General features: G+C 30.1%; 4 protein-coding genes across 6 annotated transcripts; 2 read left to right on the top strand and 2 right to left on the bottom strand.

Annotated features, from left to right (window-relative positions):
• Positions 1-437: 437 nt before the first annotated feature.
• LOC105252974 (jerky protein homolog-like) lies at positions 438-4,994 on the bottom strand. Of its 2 annotated transcripts, XM_011260683.3 has the most exons (4): positions 4,508-4,994; positions 3,976-4,449; positions 2,883-3,014; positions 438-2,486 (listed from the first exon to the last, which is right to left on the bottom strand). In XM_011260683.3, exons 2-4 carry the CDS (start codon positions 4,363-4,365, stop codon positions 954-956), a joined length of 2,055 nt encoding a protein of 684 aa, XP_011258985.1. In that variant the 5' UTR covers positions 4,366-4,449; positions 4,508-4,994; the 3' UTR covers positions 438-953. The 2 variants fall into 2 exon arrangements, with proteins under 2 accessions (XP_011258985.1, XP_025267347.1); XM_025411562.1 differs by lacking the exon at positions 4,508-4,994 and having other exon boundaries at positions 2,883-3,079; positions 3,976-4,156.
• Positions 4,995-5,201: 207 nt separating this feature from the next.
• LOC105252973 (CASP8-associated protein 2) lies at positions 5,202-10,005 on the top strand. 2 transcript variants are annotated; one of them, XM_011260682.3, is made up of 5 exons: positions 5,202-5,565; positions 6,472-6,644; positions 6,717-7,123; positions 7,441-9,661; positions 9,794-10,005. In XM_011260682.3, the coding sequence occupies exons 1-4, from the start codon at positions 5,503-5,505 to the stop codon at positions 9,651-9,653; spliced, it is 2,856 nt and encodes a 951-aa protein (XP_011258984.1). In that variant the 5' UTR covers positions 5,202-5,502; the 3' UTR covers positions 9,654-9,661; positions 9,794-10,005. The 2 variants fall into 2 exon arrangements, with proteins under 2 accessions (XP_011258984.1, XP_011258982.1); XM_011260680.3 differs by having other exon boundaries at positions 5,203-5,565; positions 7,441-10,005.
• A 226-nt stretch (positions 10,006-10,231) lies between these two features.
• On the top strand, positions 10,232-16,672 carry LOC105252972 (transmembrane protein 35A). Its single transcript, XM_011260679.3, has 4 exons — positions 10,232-10,615; positions 14,060-14,198; positions 14,585-14,691; positions 14,752-16,672. Exons 1-4 carry the CDS (start codon positions 10,505-10,507, stop codon positions 14,863-14,865), a joined length of 471 nt encoding a protein of 156 aa, XP_011258981.1. The 5' UTR covers positions 10,232-10,504; the 3' UTR covers positions 14,866-16,672.
• A 391-nt stretch (positions 16,673-17,063) lies between these two features.
• Positions 17,064-18,885, bottom strand: LOC105252976 (vacuolar protein sorting-associated protein VTA1 homolog). Its single transcript, XM_011260684.3, has 4 exons — positions 18,560-18,885; positions 17,948-18,382; positions 17,744-17,863; positions 17,064-17,584 (listed from the first exon to the last, which is right to left on the bottom strand). The coding sequence occupies exons 1-4, from the start codon at positions 18,672-18,674 to the stop codon at positions 17,433-17,435; spliced, it is 822 nt and encodes a 273-aa protein (XP_011258986.1). The 5' UTR covers positions 18,675-18,885; the 3' UTR covers positions 17,064-17,432.
• Between the last annotated feature and the right edge of the window lie 142 nt (positions 18,886-19,027).

Raw genomic sequence — 19,027 nt, 5'->3', positions numbered from 1 at the left:
TATATTATATATATATATATATATATATATATATATATATATCTTTTATATACAAAATAATTTTTTTAACGGACATTTATATCTCAAAATTTTATTTTTATATCACAAAAAGAACTATTCAAATATATTAACAATTTTTTGTTCTTTAATTTATATCTTAATATATATGTATAATATGTATATATATCCTTAGGAATATTTCTTGTTGCATTTATAATTATTCCTTTCATCAAATAAGTGATCCACCAATTTTTTTTCATCAGAAGTATAAAAGCAACTAAATCAAATTATTTTCATGGAGTTATCTATTTCCTTTCAATTGTTTTAATATATAATTAACACGCTTATATGTGTGCATACAAACACACATTTATATAAATTATAAAACCTATTATATAATTTACACAGAAATTTTATTTGTCGAGAAATTGAAACAATTTTTTCATACAATACATAAGTTTCATACAAAATTTATTGAAATTATCAAACCACAGTATTTAGATAACAAGAAATCAGTATTGTTTCCATTGTTATATGCAATATTACGAATATAAAACATTTTTAAACATATAAGAGATTCAGTAAACTTAATTTTTTCTCTTATATTTCTATATTATTTCATAGGGCGTTTTTCAGCAAGCAACATAAATGACACAGCCATAACACAGAATCATTTCATCCTTGCTTACATTTGGCAAGGATGAAGTAATACATTGTGTCAATTGTCCCTTGCTGAAAAACGTCCATATTTAACTCATACATGAAGTAAAAATGCCATTGTGCATAATCTATTTAGATGAGTGAAGATATGCATATAAGTTCATGAGGCAAAATTGATGAATAGATGAAATGGATGATTATAAAATTATTATAACATAAAATTATTATAACATTAAATAAAAAAATATACATATATAAACATACACATATATATGCGTACATATCTTAACTTTTCATTTGTTATTTATCTTTTTATCAAAACGGATTTTGTTTGATACACGTTTTTGAAATTTTCGTAAATATTGCCGATCTTGAAATGTGCACAGAGTTTGAGCTTGATACCAGGACGTGAATACATTGATTGCATCCAAAACATTCTTTGCAATAAGATCATTTGAATGTTCATTATTTTCTTCCTCTTTATTTTTTTCATCATCGATATTATTTTGGTACTTTTGAAGAGCCAATTCTAGATCGTCTAATACTTGCCATCCTTGTTCATTGTCATCATTATGCAACCATGAATTAATCTCTTTTAATGTAATCTTATTATATTTGGGAATTTTAGTCACCATATCTAAATATGATCGAGAGTCAAGTTCTAGATCCGAGTAGAGTGGAAAGAAATTTCTCCAGCCATTCTTTATATCGCTTTCTGTCACTTCACTCCAGGCTTCGTTTATAAAATAAATACATTTAAGTATATCAAATGACTTCAACAGTCTCGGAATTTCTTTGGCACTTTCTGCTGTAAGCATTACTCTTAGAAGTTTTTTCTTGTATACTTTTTTCAATTTTTCAATAATTCCTTGATTCATAGGTTGAATAAGGGAAGTCACATCAGGTGGTAAAAAAATCACTCGACATCGTTCATTAATTGAGTTTAAATGTTCTGTAAAGACATGACTACGAGCATTATCAATTAAAAGGAGACATTTCTCATTATTGGATCTATGAACACACTCGATTTCTGGTAAAAAAATTTCTCGATACCATCTTGACATCAGTTTATTATCCATCCATGCGTTTTTTTGTTTCATATAAACGACTGACAGAGATTTTATATTTTTTAAACAATGTGGATTATTTGCTTTTCCTATAATAAATACTGGTAGTTTATGACTTCCTGTCGCATTTGTACACACCATTAATGTAACTCTGCTTTCAGACGATTTTGTTTCAGATAAATGGTATTCACTGTTGAAAATATAATTATTTGGCAGCATCTTCCAATTGAGTCCAGTTTCATCAGCATTATAAATATTATCCAATGGTATTTTATTGTCCGTGATATATTTTACAAATTCCTGATAAAAATGGTCATTTATGTCTTGTTCCGCAGAGAATTTTTCTCCATGATTTGTCAAATATTTAATATTGTATTTTTTCTTAAATTTGTCCATAAAATCATTAATGTCTTCAAAGAAACCTTTGCTACCATTAAATAATTGATTGTACTCTAATGCCTTCCATTTTAGCATCGCTTCTGTCACAGGATCCCCGATGCTTCTTTTTTGGAGAAACCATGTATGCAAAACGGATTCAAGTTTGTCTTCAACGCATTTCTTTTTCAATGTTTTTTCTTCATGTTGAATAATTGATCTTTTTTGTCCTATCAAATATTCTCCAGGTTCTTTTATAAATGTGATTGGTATCTTCGATGTTTTGTCCTCCTGTGTTAAGTCACCAGTTTTCTCTTCATTATCAAGCTGTTCTAAAATTTTATCATGTTCTTCAATACTAAGATATGTTTGTTTAGTATTGATCTGGAAAAAAAGATATTTTTATTTAATTATTATACACCACAAAAATATTAGAATTATTTGAAATAACTTATTGTTAGCAAAATTTTCATATTAATAGAGTTATATATTAAAATTGTTGACAAAGGTTTCACTAAATTTTTTCAATATTATTTCTTGAATATTTCAGTTTAAATAACAGTATAAATACATATGGACATGAACATCAATTTTTATGTTCTATATAAAATCAATAATGTGCAAATTTTCAGTAAATCTATATGAATATTGCTTTGCACATACTGATTATATTTTTATTATACATCTGACATCTAAGCAATTGTTTCAAATTTTTTATAAGAAATTGCATCTAAGCACAATGCCAATGTGAATTTAATATAATCCTCATAGTAACCATACCTCATTTAATGTTAGTGGATCTTCTTCTTCTTCTTCTTCTATATTTTCAATTTTTATCGAATTTCCACATATATAATCCATGCTTTGATCTTCTGTTTGAAATTTGAATAATTGATCAAGGGTTGACATATCCTGCACATCAACCACTAAATTATTATAGGGTAATGATATTTATATTGTTCATTTACTGTATTAGTCTGAAAGAGTTTATGAGACTCAATCACTCATGTATCTTTTTTCCTATTAGTACAGTCAATAGCATTAGTAGTCTTTGTTACATATCTTTTTCTCACACAATAGAGACTACAATTATTCAAAGTAATTAAGCTATCATTGTCAAATGTACAATTACTTCTTGTTGTAAACTTACTAAACTAATATTATAATTTTTATACATATACATATACTCCTGCACAAAATTAATGTATAATTATTTTTTCACTTTTTCTTTAAAATTTTAAATATCAGCTTTTAAAGAAAAAGTGAAAAAATATTATGCATTAATTTTGTCCAGGAGTATATATATTCACTTTGCCAAGATATATAAATCAATTTTTTTTGTAATACTTTTTTTTAAATTTACTTTACTTTGTAAATAAATATCTGATGTAATTATTTATCTATCTATCATTATATTATGCTATTGTTGATCAAGATAATTTTTTTTAGGTGAATGGAAAAAAATGACCCGATTAGAAACATTTCTCCAAAAGTTCTCAATAAAAAAGATAACAATTTAAGTTTATTTATTTATATTTATTTATATTTATATATTTATTTATTCTATTACTATTTATATTACAATGTGAAAAACATCAGGATGAATAGAATATCCATCGGATTAGTGCAGTGTTATATAGAAATGAATTGAGAGAAAATAATAAAGTTAATCAATGCATGTAAAGTATTTTTATTCTATCATATATTTTATATATATATATATATATATATATATATATATATATATTTGAGAAAGAGAAAAGAGAGAGAGTTACTTATTACGCACACACACACACACACATATATATGTAATAAGTAACTCTCTCTCTTATATAGATATATAAATAGCGTTATATTATTATTATTATCATACCTTTTCAGCATGTTTACTGCTATTAATTTCTTGTTCCTTGCTGTTATATGATAATTCTTCCAATGAATAGTTTAGCATTTCTCTCTCATATTTAATCACTTCCTTGTCATCCTCCAACTTCATGAAATGTAGCATATCTATTATTTTGCGATGGATTTCTTTACCCATAAGCTGGGAACGTTTTGAGATGGTATCACGACTATTTTGTAAATCTATAATAATCTGTTCATCTTTTAACCGATCTATACAATATTTCAGTGCATCAGTCAGTTCTTGTTTCCTCTCCTCCAGTTTGAAAGGATCAAAGAACATATAGTTGGTCTCTATTTGAAATTCATCAGAATGATCAGAAATATCTTCATCAACAGTGAGAAATTTGATTGGTTCCATCTTTGTTTTACAATAAAATAATTTTGAAGCATTTACTCTAAACTTAATCCTCTATTTCTTCTTTTTTTTTCTTCATCTATTCATCTGTTAATATTCAATCATAAGTTTTTTGTTATAATAACAAGAGTAATTGGATATTTACCTTTTCAACATCTTGGAATGTTTATTGCGAGATAATATTTTGTTATAAAACAGAATTACATTTTTCCCATGCTTCAGAATTACATTCTTCTTTTGCTTCTCTCGTAAATTTTATTCATACTTACTAATTTCGTTAAAATTTTATTCTTAAAAAAACAAATAACTTTGTTTCGCGTCTGATAAAAAAAGAGAAAATAAGAGGTTACCATGTATAAATTCACTGTGTATGTTTAAAAAACATGTTTACAGAAACATCTTAGTGATATATAATTATAAGAGTCACTTGTGAATGCAATTTTTTTTTAATTTTAGCTGAAGATCAACTAGAATAGAATAGAGATCATACAGTACACAGTACATTCATTCTTACACAAAACAACTGAATATCACAGGTTTCCTGTATTCTGTAACTGATACGTTCCCCCTCTATTCTGAATCTTTCCAATCCCCACTCTCATTTTAATAAAAATGGTATTTTTATTTTCTCTTTACTTTACGTATTACGTGGCAAATGTATATACAGCGCGAGAACAAATAAGATAATTACAAGTTTACAATAACAGTTAACAATATAAGATAATTACAAGTTAAATAAAAGAAATTGATTAAAAGGAAATTCAGAATAAAGGACTTCTTTGGCTAATTCCACGACACCTGGCGACACCTCTTTTCTCATTCGAACATGATCACGTGGCAAATGGATAGGAGAGAAGGAAAAATATATGAGTGGGAGGAGTGGCGAAAAGAATTCTAACAATCGGAGAACTTTTGGAAAAAAATGTTTACTTATTCCGGAAATTATTCCGGAATATTAAGTGGATTACAACGAGATATCAGAATGCATTGATAATGCTATGAGTGTCGCACGTGATTCAAGGAGGATTGCGCATTGTCAGAATCAGCTGTGATGACTTACGTTTATGCAACTCGATGCAGCGAGGAAAAGAAATGATCATTTCGAAATAATGATCGTCTCGATGTGAGAAAAAACGTAAAATGGAGGATGACATTGATATTTATGCAGACTTACCGAGCTTCAATTTCAATCTTGATAAAAATGTGAGAATCATTTACGGTAATATTGATCTCGATTAACACGATTTCCTTCTTAAAAAAAAGTACATGTACACATAAATATTAATTAGTTAATACTTACATTAAAAGAGTAAAATTAATTTTTGATTAAATGTGACTCCAAAAAATTATTCAATTGTTAATAATTATACTGACATAACCTATAACGTTACATTTTTCCCGCCAAGGCTGTATTTGTATTTTAATATCTTAGAATAATTATAGTTATGTTGTTTTTATTGTTCTTATATAATTGCATTTATTATATTCATATAATTGCATTATTTATTATATTCATGTAGTATATCATTTACTGTCATTGTAGTAAAATAGCTTTCTTTTACTACACTTTTACTACATATGGAATCTTATCATTTCATGCCATTTAAGATAGCTTTCTTCATAGTATTGTTATATATAAAGAATATGCATTTTTTAATTTATATAAAATATTTATATAAAATATTTTTAATTTATATAAAAATTCAATACTTATTTCCGAAATCATTATTTTTCACTAAATTGTTTCCTTGAATTAAAGAACAACGATTTGAAAGTAAATAATATTGGAATTATATGTGGTGTTATATCCCGTGCAATTTATGATGATAAATCTTGTGAAAATTAGTTTTGATGTAAAGATGTTCAACAGATTATAGTTAACTATATATTGATTTTCATAGATTTTTATATATGCAATATTTAAAAAAAATTTTTCTAAATCTATATTTTTGTAACTCTATAATCATATTGTAACTCTATAAATTTGTAACTCTATAATCATATTGTTAGAATATTAAAATATGAAAATTGTCTAGAATAATACTATTGCAAATGTAATTTTCATTAAATAAAAAATTAACAAGTTAATACTTTTGAATGTCTATAAAGGATCAGCCTTGTAATTGCGAGAAATTAAAGAAAGAACTTAGTTCACTCAAAAGTGAACTTGAAAATATCCAAAAGATCAAGGAGAACTTAGAAAAAAATATATCCTCCTTATTGAAGACTGCAAGGGGTGAGATTGCACGGAAGGACAAGATGATAAGTGATCTTAGAAAGCGGTACACTGAATGCTGTACAATGAATACTGTAATGTTGCAAAATTTTTTTTAATGTCATTGTAATGATTACAGATTAGATGATGCAACCTTCAGAAGAAACAACAAGGGTGAATCTCGGGATTTTTTTTATAAGTCATCGCATCAGCAGCATACGATAGTTGAAAAATATGAAGATGCTCCTTTAATACATTCACAAGAGGATGAAACTGTATCACATGAAACTGAATTTCACAATGAACATAAAAATGAAAAGCTAGAGTATGACGACCAACAACCGACAGTATTCGCGGAAAGATTGTATAAAAGAATAAAGGATGAGAAAGAAAATACAAAACAGAAAACATTATTGAACTTTGATGTAGAAATTAAAAAAAAGATTGCTGAAGAAAACATTATGGAAAGTGATAAAGAAAATGGGTCTCAATCTAATATAAATAACGGCAATGAATCTAATACTATCACACGACATTCTGATTCAGGTATATATACATACATACACACACACACACACGTGTGTGTGTGTGTGTGTGTGTACTTTATAAGGGGGTTAAATAAAATTGTATAAAACAATTTTTAGAATTTTATGCAATTTATTTATATAATATAAAAAACTTTCAATTTTTCAAAATTAAAATATATATATTATTGTACTTTTTTATCTTTTTTATATCGTTTTTAATATTTGTACCTTAAAAAAGATATTTAAATTTTTAGAAGAGTCTATTTATTCAAATCAAAACAAATCTTTTTATTCTTAAAAATATAATTCAGTAGAATGCAATCTTATTGTTTACAGAAAATCTATGCACAAAGAATTCAGGAAAGAGGATGAATGAAGAAGATTATACGCATGAAAGTAAACGTTTAAAGATCAACGAAGACAAAATTGATTACGATTCCATTGTGCAGTATGAATTGAAAGACGATCTTGCGCAGTATGAAATGAAAGCAAAGTTCGAGGATCGACTAAATGCCGTCCATTCTCTTAAAGAAGAAATTTCACTCGACAAACGTAGAGCTGCTTCGGAACATCAAGACACATCAAAACAGAGTCGAGATTGTATAAATGGTTGGAAAAGAGAAGACAAAAGTAGTTCTCGAATTGCTTCGACATCGAATCACGTCTCAGAAGAGCTTCATAATGGTTACAAGAAGAATGTTTATTCATCGAGATATTCGTCGAGAAGAAGTTATTCTAGAAGCAGAAGTGATTATGAAAGTTCAAGCGACCATCGTCCACGAGAAAGATCAAATAGGACATATAGAAAATACGATGATTATAAATACGACAATCAATATAGAACGAAAGGACGAAGAGACTACAGATTAAAGAGGGATTATGAGAGCATAGAAAATGAGAATAAAACGAGACACAGGAGTAGAGAACGTGGTAATGTGGCATGGATTAAATCCAGACATTCATTAAGCGATGTTGAAGACAAGGAACGAAGTAATTCGTACATGAATAAGAAATACGAGAATCGTAGAATAAAAAAGACAACAGAAAATGTTTCGTGCAACAAAGATGTACAGGAAAAGGACAAAATTGCAATGGAAATTGATTCTCGGGCGTCTTCCAGTAGCACAATTGTAAATAATACAATGAATCACGGTGCCAAAAAAACTACTGAACAAGATAAGATAAAGAATAAATCAAATAGAACAAATCATGTAGATTCAATAGAAAGTACGTCGATATATATCGCGACGAAGGATTCGAGCAATCTAGAGGAAGGCGAAATTGTAGATAGTCCCGAAAAGAAATCTGATTTGACAAAAATCTCCAAAAATCATGAAGTTGAAAATGATACAAAAATTGTTTTAATGGAAGACGTTAAAGATAAAGACGTTCCTATGATTGTATCCGTAACAGAAGACAAATCGACTACTCTTCACGATGATATAATTACCGCAAAGCAATTAAATAATATGACGGATATTAGTACAAAAGAAGTCGAAGCAGAATCATGTCTTGTGCAAACAATAAAGAAGGATCCTGAAGACACAGCGGAATTAAATCCTGACAAAAGTGATGCGATAGTTGACGACGTGCAGAATCGTGACAATGTTGAAGATATATGCAAGTCTCAATGTAACGAGAATTTAACGGATTCAACTACTTGCACCATCGGAATGATTGAACAGGTGTGCGAGTTTCAATGTAATGAGGATTTAACGAATTCGACTACTTATACTACTGGGCCGATTAATCGGATATGCAACAGTAACGTTGACGATGATGATAAAAATCGCGTGAAGAAAGAATCGAAGATTTCTGTCACCGAAACAGCTATTAAAATCGAAGAAATGGCTGATACCAACACCGAAAGTACTGTCGAAGTTAGAAAGATAGACAAGCCTAATGTCGAAAATGCCATTAACAAGGACAAAGGAAATAATTCTAATATCGAAAGTCCTGTTCTAATTGCAGAGACAAACAATAGCGATAATAATATTCGAAAAATTGACGATAAAGAATTAAAAAATTCCACCGCTGAAACAGTTGCTGGAAAAGTCGAGGTTGCGCTTAATTGTGACATCAAGAGTAAAGATGCACCTCAAATACCAAGCAAGATTTCTCGACAGACATCAGGCAAAAGTAGCGAAATGAACCACTTGTGTCTTAGCGATCACAATTACGTTCAGGATCCTTCTCCTGTCAATGCTTCCGAGTCTAACGTTGTCCGAGATTCATCCATGAGTCCACGACATTGCCAAACTGTGCCGGAAGTAGCAACGATAAAAGAAACGAAACCGGAAAAAGAGATAGACGTTTCATTAACGGTCGATATCAAGAAGACAATGTCATCTACGGTGAAGAACAAGAAGAACCAATTCAACAAAAGTGTAGTGATTTCGCGTCGAAGGAGAGCCGTGATGTTGAGCGACAGTAACGCGTCTATGACTGTCCTGATGAACACAAAAACATCCTCTAACGTCATTAGCAATTCTAGCAACGAGTCAATCTTGAAGCCGCGGGCCTGTAAAGCGTCGCGCGCATGTAAATAATCATAATTGTAAGATTCCTGTACTTATACAGGGTGTTAATAAAACCTCCAATATTTATATCAATATAAATCTCGAGTAGAATCACGCAAGAAGGAACAGTATGACATTTTTCAGAATAGCTTCTATCTTTAATCTTCTAGTTGTAAGCTTTCTTGGCGCGAGATGCAAAGAAGATTCATGCAATTTGACGAGATGGGATAACAGATCGTGGATAAAAGTGAAGCTGATGCTTGGGCCTCCCTGTGAATAAATCTCTCGTTTTCATTACGAGACACATCTGTTACTTGGGACCCCGCAAGGTGGAGGAGATTAACAATTCAGCGTAACACGAGTCGCCCCTGCGAAGTTCACCGAGCCGTTGTGGACAACGGTGAGAGAAGAAGAAGGGAGCATCCTATATATCGATTAGGGGAAGAGAAGCAGCGGCGGCGGCGTCCGTGTATCGATCAGAAAATAGCCGGCGCGGTGACGCCGATGTACGCGCGCGTCGGCCGTTGACGTCATCGCCGGGGGGCGTCCGCGGCGTCAGCCACAGAGGACGTCGGGACGACCCGCGCCATGGATGTCGCCGTCGCCGTCGTCGTCGTCACCGTCGCCTGCTAACAAACGATTCCGAGAGGAACGCGCTTCATTTCTCGCGGGCATGTGCTCCTAGACTGTATTCTCTCCCGCGCTCTCTCTGTCTGTCTCTCTCTTTCTCTCTCTTTCTCTCTCTTTCTCTCTCTCCCTCCGCCTCGACGACGAGGTGCGATCTCGCGGGGACGAGATCCGTGCTTAATCACGGCCGCCCGCGCCACGCTCGCTTCCGGTAATCGATCGGCAGCACTCGCGTACACATCGGGCCCGTCAAGATGGGCTCTATAGTGCTCAAGTCGCTCTCGGTGCTGCTCGGAATATTTTTCGTCTTCGTCGGCACCATGAAGCTCACGTCACACATCAGCAAGGACCTGCACAAGGACCTGGTAAGTCGTCCGAAGATCGTTCCTTCTCGCTCGCCAGACGTTCCGAAATAAAACGTACCATGCGACGAACAATGTGGCCATTGTTTTGATAATTCAAAAATCGATAAAAACTGCATCGTTTATTATTAAAATTCCTATTAGCGCATCTTTATAGTTCGAGCTAGTGAAATTAATCGAATTTCAATAACGTGATACGTGAGATTGATAAGATCATGTTTGCTATGATTCCTTAAAATTAATAATTAATTAAATGATGTTATAATATTATATTAAATGATGTTACATTTAATATAAAACTGATGAAAATAAAAATTGATGGATAATAAACAATTGCTGAAACAGAAATAATGAATAACTTCAAATATAATGATATCAATTACTCTGTTTTATAGGTGTTAAATTAATAATTTAATTAGTATATAAATAGCGAATTTGACAGAATTAATCAGTCATACTCTCGAATATCCATTTGATGACCTGTAACTGTCAAATTGTCAACAACAGAGTTTGATTTATTTTGCAAGGTGCACAAATGTAAGACTCAATTATATTATTAGGTAATTATTAACATTAATTAAAGTAATTATATATTTATATGTACAAATATATAAAAATAATATTTAATTATATAAATAAAAAAAGATTTTGTAACTATATCAGATTGACAGACTGGACGCCATTTGTCACTTGTACATATTCCCCGTCTCGCCTTCGCTTATGTAATTTCGCGGGACGTCAGTACGAAAGTGGATATGTCGCGTGTGTGCGCACATCTATATCTCGTCTGTCACACAGAGAGCTCAGCTTAATGTTATGTAACGTTACGTGCTTATGGCAACGGCGTTTTCCTCTCGCCAACTGAAAGCAACCCACGTTTCCACGATGTCCATTTTCATGTTTTTTTTAACGAAGATAAAAAAATGCGACGACGATGAATGTGGCGTTTGAGCGGGAGAGAAGATCATCATAATCTTTTCATAATAGATTTCATTATAATATAAATGTCGGTGTTTCAGTATGTAAAACTTTAATTGGCAAATTATTCTTTGATATTTTGCAAGCACATGAAACATCATTTATTTTATATCTTACAAGAATTTTGTCCCACAAATTAGAATAATTTATTTTAATTAATATATTTTTTTAGAGAGAGAGTTATCGAAGCTAGTATATTAATATACGTATATATTTTTTAGAGAGAGTTATCGAAGCTAGTATATTTCGATTTAGCAAGAATTCATTTTAATTAGATGATATTAATAGTAAGCACGTGCATGCGCAGTGCTTTTGAATTTCTCAATCTTAATCTTGCTACACACATTCCTATTAAAATTTAAATAGATTATCTATATCTTTCTTTTTTTAGTAAAATACATTCTTGTTTCCTGTTATAGAGAAATATGAATATTAATGATAAAAATATATAAAATTAAAAAAAGATAGAATTATAGAATTTAAAGATATTGAAAACAATAATTTTTATAAATATCATATTTAAAATATAAAAATAAATTTATAACTGAAACTAAATTTGTAAATGATATAACAGAATTCAGATGTTTTAAAAATAATTTTTGCCATGAACGAAAAAACTTAAAGGTGTCAATATTAAGATAATCTCGGATTTTATCTCGGAAACTATATCGATAATTAACATGTAATCGAGATTTACTTTAACTAGCATTGTATCTTTTTTATTTAATATCTTGAATTTTTTAATTTAATATCTTAATTTTTAGAAAAAAATAAGAAAGTGTTTGCTAAATCTATAATCGACATTCTATAGATTGACTTATTGAACTTATTGCATTCTGATTTCGCATCTGACGTTTCACATTTTATTAATAACTATTTTATCAATATATTTTTCTAAAACATAATTGTGACAAAACCGAAAAGACATTAATTAAAATTTAATTTTGTTAAAATAAAACGAGGGAAAATATATATACGATATTTTCGCGTACGATTAAATGTAACATACAAGTTAATGCAATGCCAAATACTTGATTGTGGCATTAGCCAACTATGACAGTCGCAATGAGAGGGTCTCAAGGCTATCAGAAAAAATATAATTTCTGAAACCTCACCGATTGTAAGACGCGCATGTCGTTTATTGTTAGCTTATTATAGATGATGTAAAAATACACGCACGTTCAATATCGATATATAGTGCATACTGGAATACATGTATGCGATTAAAGACAGCGCACTTTCATCTCTCGCAAATTATAAAATATTTAAACGATATATTGTAAAATATATACGTGTGGTTATTGTGTGATAAACACAATGTATTACACTTAATTATTGTTAAAATTTCGATTCTCTAAAAGTTACGATGTTTTATCATCTTTTATTATATTATGTCATCTTCTGAACAATTTTAAATTAAGTAAAGTATAGTGTAAAATGTTTTAATGTAAAAGACAGATCGTTTGGTGTATCATTCCACTATTTTGGTAACTCTGACATTACCCAACGAAAGTGATATTAAGGTAAACACTCGTACAGATTGCTTGGTCAAACGCCAGTAAGCTTGCTGACTTGCTGGCGTGAATGATATTTATATACTTCGCGTATTAGAACAAGTCGCATTTTCTTCAGATCCTCGTCGAATTGTCTGAGACTGCCAAGATGGGCAGTCTCAGATCTCTTGATTATTTTACTATTACATATATGATATATTTATACTTAAATATACAATATACGGTAATAGCAACATTAGACGAACAATGAGATGTTTTATTTGAATATTTTTTTCTTTTGACAAATTTTAATTATATTTATATAAAATATAAAAAAATATATAAAAATATATTTTTTTTTATATTTTATATAAAATTCTTGTTTCCTATTATATAGAAATATGTATATTAAGTATAAAAATATACAAAATTAAAAAAAGAAAGAATTATAAAATTTAAAGGTGAAAACAATAATTTTTATAAATATCGCATTTAGAAAATAATAATAAATTTAAATAGTGTAAGAGAATTCAGATGTTTTAAAAATAATTTAAAATTTAAATTAATTTTAAAATGTTTATAATTAAATATTTATACTATATTTACACTATATTTTATATTTTTTATAATTAAATATTTAAAAAAAAGAGAAAGAGAGTATGCTTGAGAATCTGTTAAAGTTTTGTCTAATTGTAAGTTAAAGGATATTGTAAGTTAAAGGATATTAAGTTAAAGGATACGATTTTTTACTTATTTACGTTTCCAAAGGACAGTTCATCACATTTCGGTTTTCTTACAAGAAAAATTATTTGAGCTTTCAGTAGAAAATATCACGACGATTAAATTAGATTGCCCGAACACTCTGTGTAATCCTGAGTGTAACTACTATTTTGATATATATAAAATATATTTTATTTATATATTTTCACAATCGATGATCGCTGAGTTTTAATTCCTTCCTTTTCTTATTTCACAGAGAAAGGAGTATGTCAAGTACGCAAAAGTGTTCCCGCTCTCGGGGACGTTCGACTTCAAAGTGCCCAGCAAGTGGTATCGAAGAGTCGTGGGCTCGCTGGAGATTATCTGCGGCCTCGCCATGGCAATTATTCCAAGTCGTAGGTGCAAAGAATCAACCACTCCATTCTTCGACCCTAATATTCTCCCTTTGCAGACGCTCGTCCCGCCAGATTATCCTTTTCGTGGAGATTTTATTTTTGTATCGTCAATTCTTGAATTTGATATCACATACATACATTTATTACCGCTAATCTTTCTTTTAATCGGCGCGGATCACTGATCACACGAACCGTTGAATTTACTGGATGCCAACTTTTTTTTACGGAGACTCAGATTCACATAAATTTTCGTTTCTGTGAATTCTCTCTTGCTTCTCTCGCTTTACTACACGGATTTTTCATTCCGTAGGTATTTTTCATATTTTACAAACAAAACTGGGGATCCATGATTAGAGAATTAATCTCGTGTAAATTATATTTTTCAGACAAAGTTAAGAACTTGTCGAACACAGTGCTGCTGCTTCTAATGCTGATGGCTGTGTACTCTCATTACATGGTCAATGATAAGTTCGAGAGGATTGCCCCGGCACTGGTGAGTAATCTGTTGAGTTTCAAGAATCATAAACTGATAAAAAGCGAAATGTGGTTTCAGGTATTCTTCTTTATGCTGACGGGGCGATTAGTGATTGATTGGCAGCTGAGACGAGGGGATATGCAATCGGTGACGGCAAACGGCGTCGATGACAAAGCTAAGAAGCAAGACTGAACGGAATTATGATTGAGAACGCATCGTTTTCACGTTAACCCACGAGATTCTACGATTTAATTTCTGAAACACTGTAAAATTAATGTTTATTTATTTCAAATGTCTCTCTTTCGCTTACATTTTTTCTAAAAATGAGTCTCTTTTAAAAGACTCAAAGCATCGTTTACTCAATATCTCTTTTTAAAATTTTTTTTCCTAATGTGTGTAAACTCGGGAGATACTCGCAACAAGAAACTATATAATATTTAGAAAGAAAAAGAGAAATGTGGTACTTTGGGATCATGTGGGTTAAATGAATAAAAAGTATAAACTTTCGAAAGAAGAAGCGAGATGGGAAACAAGTGATTTATGGTAATTACTTTTAATGCGAATATTAAATTTTCATTGCACTCTATATCTACTTTGCACACAATATTGCAATATGATTTACAAAATAAAAAGCAAGCATCATTAAATTTATAGATGCGATAAAATTCACAATTAATTGCGAAATTATGAAAAAGAAAGTAATAATAATTTCTTACCTTTTATGCCTCTTTCTTATTTCATGATGTAAATTATTTGACACGAATTAATTTCGATATATGAACGTAATTTAGTGATTAATTAAAATCTGTAATGCAAAATTTGATTGTTAAAATTAATAGTAATCGCAATCCAATCAGAGATCGGTAAATGTTGTTTTCGCTAATCGATGTGATAGTGTTTCATCCCGCGACAATTTGATTCATTAAGACAAGATACTATTGCACCAATGTCAATTGTTGCGCTGGCCATGATTCAAAAAATTATCTCTCTCTGTTTATACTACAGTTTTATACTACAGTTAAGACAATGATATGAAAAAAAACAAAGATTCTCCAATGCAAATAATTATTATCAATAATAATTTTAAGATTATGATTAACTTATTCTGATTAATTCGTTGTCTCTTTTCATCTCTTTTATAATTACATGATTAATCGTATTAAATACACACACATACAAATGCACAATATACATAACACTGTAATATAAGCAGATATATAATATAAATAAACTAAATATATATAGACATGATATATGTAAAAACAAGTATAAAGAAAATTATATGATGCTAGCTGTGGTGTAAACAGAGAAAGAAAATTTGCCGCGCGTAATACTGATTGACATTGATGCGATTCGGTCCTCGGTGACTTTAGCTTAAGTATGAGGTACTAACTGCCATTTGAATGATTGTGTCCTTATATATGTTGTGCGAGGATGCGTGTATGGACATATCGAGAAAATGTTTCTAGTAATCGAGACATACACAAGCGCGTATATATTAGCGTTAATTTATTTCGTAAAAACTTCACGTGCAAATAAGGAGTGTGATCGGACAATTTGATAAATAAAAACTAAAATTTTAAAAGTGAGAAATCAGTGGATAGACTTTCCTATAAGCACCATTTGATACCTATGATCGTATTTTTATGCGAGACAATACTTTAAGTTACGATAATGATTTGTGGAATGTTTATGCACTTGAATATAAAATTAATATCTTTGTCCCTCTATGAAAATTTCATAATAATTCTCATAAATTATTAATTTGCTTTGGATTTTGAAAAGATATTTGTATGCTATATCTTTGTTTAAAGCATGATTATATTAATGTTTAAATTTTCCTTTTTGTATATAAAATTGTAATGAAAGATACATAATTACATCATTTAAATGTTGTACCGAGAAAGTATTATCGTTTAATTATTAAAATTTTTCGATATAATCACATTTTTATATCATGTAATGTTTAATAAAAACCAGGAAATATTGAGAAGATCGATATTCATATGTATATGTACATTTTCACTTATTTATTTATCTCTCTTGGGTATTAAGTATATATAAAAAAATATATTATGTACAAGAGAGATGTATTAAATATATACATCTCGCGACACGAAATATAATAAATCCATTTTGCTTACGGAAAATTACTAAATTCTAAAGTATAATACTGTTCCTCAAAAATCATATATTGAGTCATCTATTTTAAAACAATTTTGATTAATTTTTGTAATATTTATGTTTTAACATTTAAAAATTTTTATTTATATGAAGATAATAGCTTTTAAATATCCAGTTTGTTTAGATTATTAGCAAATTAATAATTTTCTTTCTATAAAAGTCTCTATTGATAACATTATTAAAAAATTATTTGAGGAACAGAATAGTGATGTTGTAGAGTTTTTATTAGAGAACAGATTAAAGTTCTCAGGACAATTTAGCTCTAATAAATATGATGATATTACAATTCTATCTTATTTCGAACAATAGCTAAAATCTAGAAACTTACACCTGTAACAATTTTTATTTTAATTATATAAGTGCAACATATTCAAGGCCAATTTGACTAGTTATTGTAATCTTGTCTCTATTTTCGCTTTCTATTATCTGTATTTAAAAGTTGCACATGTATAAAAATGGTAAAATGTTAATAAGATATTTTTTTTACTGACCATTACAGGAAACAGGCGACAAGTTTAACGCAGTTAATTGCAAGTAAGCTGTTACCAAATGCATTATCTATGCGCTTCCTTCGTTTATGCAGGCTCCTGCCCGGTCGTTAAAAGATGTATAGCCTTCCGAAGATTTGTTACAGAAGTAGATATATCGTCATAATCTAATGCACTACTCGCCCATTTTATAAACTTTTGGGCCTTACTAACTTGTTCTACTGATAGTTTAACTCCACCTATAAGATTATATTTGATTCAGAAGTGAAATAATTATCTCATATTAAATTATTGCATATCTTTGAAGATTTGATTTAATTATTTTTTTTCTTTTGTAAATATACTAATATATAAATATATATACCTTTGTATATATATTTATATATTATTAGACTTACTATCTGTCTTATATGCAGTGTTGTCCTCTGCTTCAAGTGATTCAGTTCTTGTAGTTGGTGGACTTGCAGGAATAGACGGAATACTTTGCGGAATATTGTCTTTGGGACTTTCAGCAGGAGCTACATTCAAATTGAAATTTTTAACTAATGATAAAAAATTCTTTATAATAACTTGAAAAAAAAAAAGATAAATAGTCAATTTACCATCATTATTCAATGCCTCCTCAAAATCATTGTCTTCATTCTGTTCTTTCGGCCCTGGTACCGGAGTTTCCCCATTCATTAAACAGTTGTGGATATAAGATGCTTTCCACTGCGCATACTTTCGATTCTGCGCTGCTTCTACGCTCAGTTCTCCAAACAATGTCAATACATTGTACAATGCCTGAGCAGTATAAAAGCTTTGCACTACATTGTTAGAAAAATTTGCAGCTCTATCGTTCTTATCGGCATACAAAAAGAGCTTTAAGGCCCAATTTTCCAAGTGCGCTTGAGCAGCAACATCATTAGAAATGGCTTCATTGTCATGTAATTCCTTTTTTGTTATCTCTAACCAGTCCATTAACTTTAGTAAAAAGTTGGTCTCCTCTGATGTCTTTGTAGATAGCTTTAATCCAGTTTGAAGAGCATAAAGGCGGCCTGTTTTTATTAGAAATTTTTTTAATGTTTATCATATTAAAGGAGGCAAGAAATGTTAAAATCTCCAATAAAATATATATTTTCCAGTAAAAAAAGATTAAAAAGCGCTGAAAATATTCTAAGATATTGAGAAATATTTTCATACTAGTTAAGAGATGAAAATGTTATTATACATACACCAATAGCTGACGACACAGTCTCGTTGATCGTGCTTCGTTGCGATCGTTAAATATTGCTGTATACTTTTCAAAGGAGTCGGAATTTTTGGCAAATCGGGTCCTGTCAATGCCATGGCGTATGAGACGTCAAAGATATGCGTTAAAGTTTAATTTCCTCTTGAGATTGCTTCTTGAGAATATTTTAACGAATTTTAATCATCAAGATCCTTTTAATACTTGATTAAAGATGAGTTATTATCTCGCTTCAGAATAATCAATCGTATAATGTGGTATGTATGTACAATATGCGTCGCTCTTTGATATGTCATAGTTCATAGCTGCATCCTCACATCAGCGACGCGGTCAGTAAAATTAAAGTACGATTCACAAAGCAAGGAAGGAAGGATCTATCTAGAGAAATCATCTAGTTTTATGATATAATGTAGAAAGAGATAAAGATCCCACCAAAAGTATATCTGTTTCCTTC

Source organism: Camponotus floridanus, unplaced genomic scaffold (assembly GCF_003227725.1).
Source record: "Camponotus floridanus strain SB8 unplaced genomic scaffold, Cflo_v7.5 scaffold4, whole genome shotgun sequence".
NCBI classification, from domain to species: Eukaryota; Metazoa; Arthropoda; class Insecta; order Hymenoptera; family Formicidae; genus Camponotus; species Camponotus floridanus.
The sequence above is the reverse complement of the archived record's forward strand: the minus strand, read 5'-3'. Positions and strand labels throughout refer to the sequence as shown.